The 12,285-nt window shown below is 42.1% G+C and overlaps 1 protein-coding gene across 2 annotated transcripts in view; it reads left to right on the forward strand.

Annotated features, from left to right (window-relative positions):
* Positions 1-12,064, forward strand: part of mettl22 (methyltransferase 22, Kin17 lysine) — a 24,271-nt gene extending 12,207 nt beyond the window's left edge. For both annotated transcript variants that reach the window (XM_085351269.1, XM_085351270.1), the window contains 8 exons: positions 4,508-4,548; positions 4,810-4,954; positions 5,263-5,334; positions 5,690-5,743; positions 7,431-7,508; positions 7,902-8,004; positions 10,415-10,583; positions 11,828-12,064. In XM_085351269.1, the coding sequence (XP_085207395.1) occupies positions 4,508-4,548; positions 4,810-4,954; positions 5,263-5,334; positions 5,690-5,743; positions 7,431-7,508; positions 7,902-8,004; positions 10,415-10,583; positions 11,828-11,896 (731 nt within the window). In that variant the 3' untranslated portion in view covers positions 11,897-12,064. The remainder of the gene's footprint in view (positions 1-4,507; positions 4,549-4,809; positions 4,955-5,262; positions 5,335-5,689; positions 5,744-7,430; positions 7,509-7,901; positions 8,005-10,414; positions 10,584-11,827) is intronic.
* Positions 12,065-12,285: the final 221 nt, after the last annotated feature.

The following is a 12,285-nucleotide window of genomic DNA, read 5'->3' on the forward strand; positions in this document are numbered from 1 at the left end:
TTGTCTTTGTATGGTAATAGAATTTGTAATTTAAAGAAAAGAGCTGTCCACAAAAGAGGAGCATGACATGTACCCAAAGCTGCAAAATGGAAGTCAAGGGACAGTATTCAACCAGCAAATACTGCAAACAGAGAAAAAGTCTAAAGCTAGTTTAACAAAACTGCTCTGGTGCGTCACAGTGGGCTCGTCACAGCAACACAGGCAGAGTAGATCATAAATGCTCTGGGACTTCAGGCCTGCCTGGTGGAATACAGTCTGGCAGTGCAGCTGAAGGGAAGCCTGGCAGAGCAGGTGTAAAGGTGACTTCAGGTGTGACTGGCCAGACAGGATCAGAGAGGTGCAGCCTGCTGGAGGCAGTGAGCAGCTACACTGCTACATGCACAGAGGATGCCACTGTGAGACCATCACTGCATGTGTCGACGAGAAACCCTGGATTACCAGTGAGGTGCGCTCACTGCTGACAGCCCGAGATGCAGCTTTAAGTGCAGGGGATGAGACTGCGAAACGCACCTTTGCAGAGAGAGTCCAGGGACACCTCTGTGAGACAGGAAACCTCAGCATAGTGCTGTGAGCAAAGAAACCAGTTGTATCCTGATACCATCCCGTCGCATTGACAACAATGCTGATAAAGTGTTTTGAATGGCTCGTGGTCACCTGTCTATGCATGTGCAAGAACGTGTGCGTGTGTGCGTGCGTGCGTGCGTGCGTGTGATGGGGTGTGTTTGTGTGACCTCCTGCTCACCAAAAGGATCATAAAAGCAGGAAGCTTACCACACAACAAACAGATCTTTCAGATAGCATGTATCTACAATAAAACCAGTGTCTGGAGAGGTGGTCAGAGACAAAGGAATGTCTTTGATCCTACAGTTTGAAACAATGTAGAGATGGTAAGCATAAAAACATTTAACAATTCGCTTTAACATACCTCCTTTTTTTATTTTATTCTTTTGTAATTTTATTTAAACTGCACTTAATTTTGTTGTACTTGTTACAAAGAAAATAAAGATATTCTGATTACTTTAAAGTTTTTACTTACTGATCATTCGCACACATTTATTTACTTATTTAACTGTAAACTTTAGGTGCGGATTTAATAGTGATACGTCTGGGATGGATGAGTGTAGGGAGGGTTTGCATATTGTCTGTGTGTGTGTTATCATATTTGTTGCGCCTGGAGAAACGTCTCTTCATTTTGCTTGCACTACAACTGTATGCACAACAAATTGACAAAAAAGCTCGATTTGATCTCTAAGGGAGAGCCCAGCTCTCACTTCACCACAACAATTCAGTACAGGATCCGCATCACTGCGGACACCACCCAAATTCATCTGCCAGCAATGTTCCCTCTAATGTTTCATGTGTCTGAGCGAACACACAAACTCCCTGAGCGATCCCACTGTGAGCGACAGCAGACGTGTGCACTGTGGTCACGCCAGCATCGAATCCATCCAAGTTACATGTTTATTAAAATAATCAAATTACAGCATTTACATTTATGTTGGACTACTTTTAATTAACTGCTTTAGCCCACTTACAATGAAAATTTAAATAAATCTTGTTGATGACCTGTGTAGCATGTTAACACTATTGGAAGTAAAAATAACTTGAACTCCAATTTTGAAAACACGACTTTCTGTTTTTTTGCTCTGACTTGTATTATGAGTCTGTAACTCTGTCTGCAAAATACAGTAAATAATGACCAATGTTGGGCAGTTAATTATATAGTTACTACTTCAAAAAAGTTACTGAGTTATGCAAACAAAGTTTTTTGCAGCTGTTTACGTAAAAATGCAGCCAAGGCGTTTTTAAACAAACATTTCAAACTATTTACAGAACAATCAGCTGTTCTGCATCAAATCTGATGCCACACAAATTATTTGTGCCGCTCCAAAAAATAATTTGTGTCCACTATGAGATGAAGGAGAACAACAGCCTGATACCTGCAGGCCTGACAGCAGCAGATGTATCACTGCTGCAACACCTGTAACACTCAGCAGGCGACTCATTGTTCTGACACACAACAAAACTGTTGACTACACTACACACTAACTACACACTAACTACACAAGATTTGTGCTAAACGTCTCAAATCTCTCACATCTCAGGCTTTCGAGCGTTTTCCTTATAAAACGCCGTTTTTACCGTTTCTTCCTGCAGTAAATATAAACAACGACAGTATTCAGGAAGAAAAACAAACATTGCAGATATTTTTATCATAACTCTGGTTTTACGTGGCCGATCAACACAGTTTAAAAACTGCTATAAAGTCCACACTTTGTCCGTCAGTTGTTCCGTCTGTCCTGCTCACATCTCCAATGGTTGTACACGTTGTCATTAACGTGGCTTCACTCCACATCAGCCGCTTTGCTAAAACACCGGTGTCGGCACATAAGGACGCTGTCATAGCCGGTCAACCACGTTGATCAGCTGCGTATATACGAATGTGAATCGCATCATTGGCTGGACTGTGGGATAAGGTGGCCTCGTTCTGATCCCATACGGGAGCAGCCAGTCACTGACTAACACTGCAAAACAGGATTGTTAAAGTATTCATTTTAATTTCAATTCAGGTAGATTTTTTTTTGTGCGCAACGCAGATTTTCTGTGCGCAGAGACGTGCCAGCAGTGCACACGTGCGCAGCCTAGAGGGAACAGCCAGTCTCCAGTTAATTAAAAGTCGTCTAACATAAATGTAAATGCTGCAATTTGATTATTTTAATAAACCGTAACTTGGATGGATTGGATGGTGGCGTGACCACAGTGCACACGTCTGCTGTCGCTCACAGTGGTCCAAGGGACGCTCAGGGAGTTTGTGTGTTCGCTCAGACACATGAAACATTAGAGGGAACATTGCCCCTGAGATATTTGTACTCCACTTGGGCAGTAACTTGTTCCTCACCCAGAGTGAGCACTCACCCTGTTACAGCTGAGAAACTATGGACTTGGAGGTACTAATTCCCATTCCTGCTGCCTCACACTCAGCCGGACACTTCTCCAGTGCAGGGAGGAGGTCACCACCTGATGAAGCTAACGCAACCATATCATCTGCAAAAAAATGAAAGGGAAAAAACCAAAATGAAATCCTGAGTGGAGACCCTTCACCACTCGGCTACACCCAGATATTCTATCCATAAAAACTATGAACAGAACTGGTGACAAAGGGCAGGCTTGGAGGAGCCCAACACGTACCAGTAATGAGTTTGACTTACTGCTGGGGACACAAACCAAGTCTCGCTACAGTTGTGTAGGGACTAATGGCCTGTGTGTGGCCAGATACCCCATATACTGAAGCAACCCCCACAGTATACCCCAAGTCCACAAAACACATGTAGACTGGTTGGACAAACTCCCTCGCACCCTTCAATACCCTGGGAAGGATAAAGAGCTGGTCCAGAGTTCCAAGACCAGGACAAAAACCACGTTGTTCCTCCTGAATCTGAGATTCAGCTTTGAGCTCTCCTCTCCAAACTGAGAAGTTTGATCCCTCTTTAGATAGAGCACACCCTCCGGTCCCCCCTGCACCACCCCAGACCTCCTCGCGACGTTGCACAGACATGTCAGCCAGGGCAGCCCTACAACCTCCAGAGGCTTCAGGAACTCAGGGCGAATCTCATCCACCGCACAGGCCCTGCTACTGTACAGTTGTTTAACCACATCAGTGACTTTAAGTTGTCCCTCTTCCCCAGACTCCACTTCCCTTTTTTGATTACCCACCAAACTCCTTCCACTCCCGGGTTTTGTTTCCTCTGGACTCCCACAGGCTAAAATTTGATCATCTTCCTCCTTCTTTTAATCACATTTTATACTTGATTTTATTCTTTAAAGGTGAACTACTTTTATTTCCAGTTTGGCATCAAACTTGTTCAATACTCATTGTACAAACTGGATAATGGAACAGGCTCATGCTCTGGGCCCCTCACGTGTAATGCACATCTTCATGTAAATGACAGTAAAATGTTTTCACCTGGTTTAGACAGCATCAGCTGTTAGAGAGCAAACTCACACCTGTCAGCACACATTTGAATTCATTTGAGTAGGACAGTGAAAATCAGAGATACCATTAAAAGACATGTTTGTAACTCTAGAACTTCAGCAAATTGCAAATGAATTATACTTCATACACAGACCAGCACCTGCACATGTTTTCTTTAATTTAAGACTAAATTAATGAAAAAAAATAAAAATGAATAGTCTGACATCCTAGGTGATAAATAGACTGGACAGGTCCTTATGTAGGACTTTCTACTCTGTTCAAACGCTTTCTACTACAAGCCTCCTTAAACTCATATTCACTGTTTGTTTTTCTGCTCCATCTCCTGAGCCCATGCTGTTCACTCATTGACAGAGCTGTTTATTAAAACAGCTGCTGGATACAAACACACAAACTTTATCAGTCAGTTGACAAAGGAAGATGACAGTAGTATCATAACAGGGTCATGTCCACAGACCTGGAGACACGAGGAGAGTTTTTGGATGTGTTTAATAAATGTGTCCAATCTATTCACAGAGCACACGATGGCCACACCCATGGAGGATGTTGGCAAACAGGTGAGTTTATTCTACCCGGCCTGGGTTTGAGTCTGACCCGCAGCCCTGTGCTGCATGTCTCCCCCTCTCTCTGTTTCCTGTCAGTCTCCACTGCATCTATCTGATAAAGCCAGAAAATAAATTGGATTAGACGGACTTTTTGAAAATTGTCTACATCCACTAGTATTTATCTTATATTAATGGAAGTGTACCATGAAATTCTTTGCATAATCAGTTGGAGTCAAATACAGCATCAGCTCATGTCTTCTTTGCTCACGTCAGGTGTGGCGTGGGGCATTATTCATGGTGGACTTCATCCTCTCAAACCCAGTCATGTTCAGAGGAGCTACAGTCCTAGAACTAGGAGCAGGGACAGGCTTAACCAGCATCATCACAGCAACCATAGCTAAAACAGTCTACTGCACAGGTATGATACCTTGAAGCACGTACTCTTCTGTTGTTAAACTTAAACACTGCAAACAACATTTACAAACTACCAGCAACATATCGGATGCTGAGTGCTCGCACTGTGGGCTTTGTTTTGTTATCCAGTGAAAGGAAAATAAAGATTGCAAACAAGGAGATGGGGGTTAGTGAAAACCACTGTTAGCTGCTGTGGGCAGTGCAAACTTACCTAACAGTTCGTTCTTATTTCACACTCTGTCCAGGACTTAGATCGAATAACAAATATTTGACTGTTTGTTTAGGGCTTTTTTTTTCATTTTTGTTTTACAGATGTGGGAGAAGACCTTCTACAGATGTGTAAAAGAAATGTAGCGTTAAATAAACACATGCTGAAGTCTGCAGGTGAGAAAGCTGTCAAATCAGCTACTCATGGGTTCCCTCGGTGTACAGACCACACACACTGCTGGAGACCATGCAGCCAGTTTGGGCTCAGTATCTGTCCCAAGGACACTTTGCTGTAGCTCCTGAGCCACAGCCATGCCTTTTGGCTTTGGAATATATTTACGTAGCTTAAAAAAAAAAAAAAAAAAAAAAAAAAATATATATATATATATATATATATATATATATATATATATATATATATATGTATGTGTGTGTGTATATAGTTATTAAAATTTCCATCCTTTCACTCTCTAAATCACATGACAAACTGCAAAGATTCATCAAACTTAATGCAATCTTGTCTCTCCGTCAGATCACGAGGTGAAAGTAAGGCAGTTGGACTGGCTTCAGGATGACCTGTGCACAGGTAACACAGATATGTCATTTTATAAACCAACACGCTGTGCAAAGATAGGTGTGGACACATTTGGACAATAACAGCACTTCAGAAAATGTTGCTTGGATACGCAGAGATGGATTGAGGAAAAACGGTGATTGTCTTTAGGGCTGTCTCCTCCCTTTATTCCATCCTCTAAAGCAGAGTTTCAGGAGAGACATTTATATTCAACGTTTTGTCACTGTTATTAAGACCTGCATCTGACCAACCAATGCCTGTGCAAGCTTACCTCAGGGCCACATCTCAGAGGTCAGAAACCTTTGCTAGCTTTACTGTGAAACTTCTTTCTAAGAATGTTCTTTATTCTTTATTACAAGTTTACTGTGACTGTAAGATTAGATAATGAAAAAAGACCAATCACAGTTATGTTTTATGCTTTTTGAGTCCTACTTGCATTATACAAAAAAGTAGCAAGCATTAAATTAGTATAGAATGAATGTTATTGTCAGAGTAAAAGTATTTATCTGAAGGTCTCTTTGAGTAAAGAAGGGAAATATCTCGGGTGTTGGAGGACTGGCTGTCTGTGTTTCATTACACCAGAGGAAGCAGAGAGTCTGTGGCTTGACTCTGTGTTTGTAATGACAGTCACTGGGTCTGCTTGTGTTGCCTTGGGCTGCAACATGCCCAGCTTATACTCAAAGCCACCAGCTTCTAAGATTTTGGCAGATTGCGGTGAGTTGTGGAAGCCGGATCACATGCTGGCACCAGCTGGAACAGGCTGTAGCAGCTCCACTGCCCCAAGCAGGCGATAAAGGAAAAGAGCAGCTGTGGCTTCACTGTGGTCAGGCTGCTGTGGATCTTCATGATCAAAGTGACATTCATGCACTTGGAGCAGACCAGATGGAAAGAGAACATCCTCGCACTGTGCAGAGAGAAGTTGTGTGAAATCAACCTGTTGGTGGTAGATACCACCATCACTGGGGGTGAAGCCACTGACTAGGTTAAACGGCTGTACAGTGGCAGGGCCCCGGGGACATACTGCCCCAAGTGCAGGAGTTCAAGTATCTCAGAGGTCTTTTTCACAAGTGAGGGGAGCAAGAGAATAACGAAGGAACTGAGGTGGCGTCTGCAGTGATGCGATGCTGTACTGATCTGCTGTGGCACAGACAGAGCTGAGCATAAAAGCGAAGCTGTCAGTTTATCAGTCAGTCTACATTTCTACCCTCACCTATGATCACAGATACAAGCGTCGGAAATGAGTTTCCTTCAAAGAGTGGCTGAGCTCTCCCTCAGAGATGGGATGAGGAGCTTGATTCTTTAAGAGGAACTCTGATTAGAGCCTCTGCTCGTCCACGTTGAAAGGAGCCGGTTGAGGTGGTTTGGGCATCTGACTAGGATGCCTCCTTGGTGAGGTAATCTTGGCGTGTCCTACTGGGAAGAGGCCCGGGACTCAGGAGTCTGGACTCGCTGGAGAGATTCATCTCGTGGCTGGCTGGGAAAAATCTTGATTCCCACCTCAATGAGCTGGAGGTGGTGGGTGGAGTGAGGGAACACTGGGCTTCTCTGCGCAGAATGCGGCCTGCTTGACCGCAAAATGGCTGGATGGATGTAACAGACTTTAGTCTCCAGTTTGGATGTATGAGTTGATTGGTTAACCACCAATACACCGAACTAGAAACCAGTACGATAACTACTTTCCTTTGTCTGATCTTTGCAGATGCTGCTGTGGAGTTTAGTTGGACAAAGGAGGAGGTAGCAGATCTGAATAACACTAGCATCATAATTGCTGCTGATGGTAAGTCTTAAGGATGACATCTCTAAAAGATCAGAGCTCTTTTTCACCATGTATGCTCTACTCTGAAAGAGTTACTGAAAAAGGTGGGAAGGTTCTAGACAAGACACTGTGGGCAAACCTTTAAAATTATGTGCCTCACAGCGAGGTTTAAGCACCAGTTCGTTGTCAGAAACGCTACCATGCAAAGCCCAGAGTAGCACACAGTGTGAACTACTGAGATGCTGTATGTGGCAAAGGAGGCTCCAGACTGCTGAGCAACTGAAGCAACTCGTGAAGCGATTTGTAAAAAGCAGTTATTTACTGAGACAGTTTTGAGTTCAGACTTTAGAGTCATTTATGGAACCGTCAAATGCAGAAGCTCAGCAATAATTAGATTTCTTAATGTGTCACCAGTTTGTTATGATGATGATCTGACGGATGGCCTATTCCGAACACTGCACCGACTCTGCAGCAACTTTCCACACACCTGCACTGTCTTCATCTCCATTGAGAAAAGGTATGGTGAAAACATATATAGTATACCTGAGCATATTTGGCCTTATACACAGTGGAATGATCATGTTTCTTAAGCTGATAAAAATAGTGGGTCAGCCAACTCACACGAGAATGAGAAAATGTACAGGATTAATATTTCTCCCAGAGGTTCTGCAAGCAAACAAACTTTAAACTTGACTCAGCATGAAACATACAGAGCATTAACTTCCACCCAACTACGACGATAAATTCAATTGATTTTCATTTATGTGGTGCTAGTTCACCACCGTAGTCACCTCAAGGTGTTTTATATTGTTAAGTCAAGACTCTGTAATAGAAATCGCACAACAGGTTGGGTGTGAGGGTAAAGAAAAGCAGAACAACTGAGACAAAACACAAACAATGTGAGAAGATACACGGTAATGATATGCAGTAGTGGGAAGTGAAAGGAGGAAAAAAAGCTTTTTGTGCATTATGGGAAACCCCGAGGAGCGAACCGTCACTAAAGGAGGGTTCAGGGTCACCTGATCCAGCCCTGACTAACCTCCTAAGACCCGAACTCTTCCACGGCAGCATTTTTAATTTCTCTTTGCTATTTGGGCTGATTGGGACCTGATGAATGTAAAAACAAAGAATTACCAGATTTTTTTTTTTTTACCTGATTTTTGTTTCTGAGAAAAATTAGATCCACATATGAGGACGTTTGTTTTAAATTTTGATAGATCAGTGGCAGCATAATGTCCTCGTAAGTGGAACTCAGGCCCTTGTAGAGCAAAATTTTGTATTTTGGTCTAAATAACCCAAAATGTGATGTCCACATATGTGGACGCAGGTCCTAGGAGGTTAAAAGTAGAGATAGTGTCTGTCTCCTGAATCCAAGCTGGAAGCTGGTTCCACAGAAGAGGGGCCTGAAAACTGAAACTTTATGAGAGGCTAAGAAAGTGTAACAACCACAGTAAAGCTGCATCAACACATGAAGCAGTTCTCAGCGTCAATGACATTGAGGCAACTTTGAGGTAAGAAATTGAAACAGCATCAGTAAGCGTGCTCGATGCTGCTGGTTGAGCAAGGACAGAGTAGAAAATACATTATTGGATCACCTCGTTCACCGGAGCCTGGGACGTGTCTCAGCTCTAAACCGATGCCCGAGGAGCTCGACTGCTGTGTAAGGCTGCACTCTGACCGCCGTGTTGGCAAAACAAAGGTTTTAAAACTCTGCTTAAATGTTCAAATAATCTCACTACCTCTACCAAAAATGTTCTGTAATTAACTTGACAACTTATTTAGCCGCTTCATATCACATGATAGGACTCCACCTTTGGCTAGTACACTTGCATTACAAGAGAGGGAGGCCACAAGTTCTCAGCCTCAAAGGGTACTGTGTGGATCTGTCCGTGATCTACAATTATAGCTGTAGTGTTCAGATGTTAAGAAGAAGAAATATACAAGGAATAATTTTCTTAGAATTTAAAACTGTCTGCAATACTGAACTGTTTATACCAGGCAAAAATGTCGAGAAGTTAAGCTATGGGAAAACTGTGGGCTTTCAGGAAATCTAACTCTACTTGTAAGTGATTCAGAGAACGCTTGGGAGAAAGTGCTGCTGTCAGATGAGACCAAAGTCGAGTTTGGCAACAGCCTGACCTGCTGTGTTAGAGGAAGAGAAATGCTGAGCCAGAAAACACCATCCCTTCAGTCCAGCACGGAGGTGGAGACATTATGCTTTGAAGCTGGTTATCTGCTTGGTCAGGGGTGGGCAACTCCAGGCCTCGAGGGCCGGTGTCCCTGCAGGTTTTAGATGTGTCCTTGAACCAACACAGCTGATTTAAATGGCTAAATTAGCTCCTCAACATGTCCTGAAGTTCTCCAGAGGCCTGGTAATGAACTAATCATATGATTCAGGTGTGTTGACCCAAGGTGAGATCTAAAACCTGCAGGACACCGGCCCTCACAGCCTGGAATTGCCCACCCCTGTGCTAGGTACATTATTTCAGGACAAATTTTCTGCAAAAACACAATGTTTAGTCTGTATAGATGTTACATGACAAGTCTGGATCTGGAAAAGTTGGGATTTTTTAATTCAATTCAATTCAATTTTATTTATATATATATATTTTGTGTCGCTGGTTTTTGCCACACGCTCAGTGTGTAATGGCTTTAAGGGTTAGCCTAACCCTAAGCTCTACGTTCCAAGGTCCTTTTTACTGCAAGCCTCATTCCTCCATTCACACGAGTGCTTTTTTCTGTACCTAAGCTAGCCTTCACAATCTCACACTATCTTGAATGTTGGCAAGGATGCTTTGACACCCAGGTTGGAGGAGCAAGGCCTCAAACCACCAGAGTTTTTCATTAGTACATATGATCCACTCTGTCTCCTGAGCCATAGCCGCCCCTACTTCTACTTTTTAAGTGACTATGTTTCTATCTTCAAGGATGAACTTCACCTTGCAGCACATGGATGTTTCCTGTGAAGCCTATGATCATTTCATCCACTGTATGAACCAACTTCAGGACCTGGAGAACGGACGATGTAGTTTCAGAGTCGATCAGCTCCCTTCTAACTTTGATCAGTTTATTTTATATGAACGTGTAGAACAACTGGTGAGTAAAACATTAGCCAACATAATTTGACCATAACTACAGTTTTATACACTAGACTGCCAGAAGTATTACCCATCCAAGTCATTGAATCCAGGTGTTCCAATCACTTCCATGGCCACAGGTGTCCTAGACATGCAGACTGCTTCTACAAGCATTTATGAAAGAATAGATCACTCTCAGGAGCTCGGTGAACTCCAGTGTGGTAGGATGTGCAACAAGTCCAGTCAAGAAATTTCTGCACTAGCAACTATTAATCAGTCAACTGTCAATGGTGGCATGTTCTCTGAAAGGGCAAATCATGCTTCTCCCTCTGGCAATCCGATGGATGAGTCTAGGTTTGATGGTTTCCAGGACAAGACGTTTGGTGAAGGGGGATTTATGGTGTGGGGTTGTTTTTCAGGAGTTAAATGAACTCGTTTTGGACAATTTAATTCTCCCAGCTTTGTGGGAATAGTTTGGGGATGGCCCTTCCTGTTTGAACATGACTGCACATGAGTGGATAGAGCAAGGTCCATAAAGACATTAATGAGTGAGTTTGGTGTGGAAGAACTGACCTCAATCCAATAGATCACCTTTGGGGTGAATTAGAGCGAAGACTGCAAGCCAGGCCTCCTCAACCAAATTCAGTGTCTGACCTCAGAAATGTGGTTCTGGAAGGATTTAAACTAATTAGGAACTCAAGTTCATATGTGTGTGAATTCAGAGAAGCAAATACTTTTGGCAGTATAGTCTATATTAGCTATTTTTTAACCTTATTGAATGCTTATTTTTGATCATAAACCTCAAATGACACTGTTTGCAGTAACTTACTGTAAATGCATTTAAATGCACGTCAGAGTTGCTTTTGTTATTGTAGTACAAAGTGCTACTCCAGTGTTAATCTTTTGGAGACACTGTTGCGAGTGTCATATTGATTGATTGATACCACTGTTTGCAGTATGATATGCTAACATGCCGCTTACAGCAAGACAGTGTTTGTATTTAAACTGCTTGATAAAAGACAATTTTCCTCTTATGTTCGATTTATGGTACCAAAAGTATTTTTCATCATTTGGAATTCTCAAAAAGCAATTTTTTAACCATTTAAAAATAAATATACAATAACTTTTTTTTTTGAAAATATAACATGCAAACAGTGAAAAGGTTTCATTTTTATCCAATACGGTTAAGTGGGTTTGTGATAAAGGATGACTTTCATCAAGTGGAATAAGTTGTTTATTTGTATGTTATATATATTTTTGCAGGAGCTGTGGAAGGTGACTGCGACTCCTCTTCCTTTTATGCCAGCCAGATCTGATCCGGAAGCATTTTAATGTTGATCTTGTACCAGCACCAAACCAAAGTGAAGAGAAACTTTCACCCAAAATTTGACCTAAAATATGTTTCAAGTTTACAGTTGATGTTTTAATTACATATATTTATAAAAAAATATATGTATAAAATTAAATGTAGTAATCAAGATAAATATTGAAAATTCAAAACAAAACAATAAAAGTAAAAAATATTATTTTGTTTAAATTTTGCATTCCCTTGTGCAACTTTTTATCCTTTTCATCCTCATGTCAGTGGTTGTCAGTGTCTGGTTGGAGGAGCTTGGGAAGTGGAAGGAAGTGCTAACTGAGAAGTGGTGGGTCAGTTTTAGAGCCGATTAGATAGTCTTTGACCAAGAGACCAAACAGCAACGCTCAGTCATAGATCTTTA

This window comes from Diplotaxodon limnothrissa, linkage group LG4, assembly GCF_057381915.1.
Source record: "Diplotaxodon limnothrissa isolate DT_005_m linkage group LG4, D_limnothrissa_male_GT1.1, whole genome shotgun sequence".
Taxonomy (NCBI): domain Eukaryota; kingdom Metazoa; phylum Chordata; class Actinopteri; order Cichliformes; family Cichlidae; genus Diplotaxodon; species Diplotaxodon limnothrissa.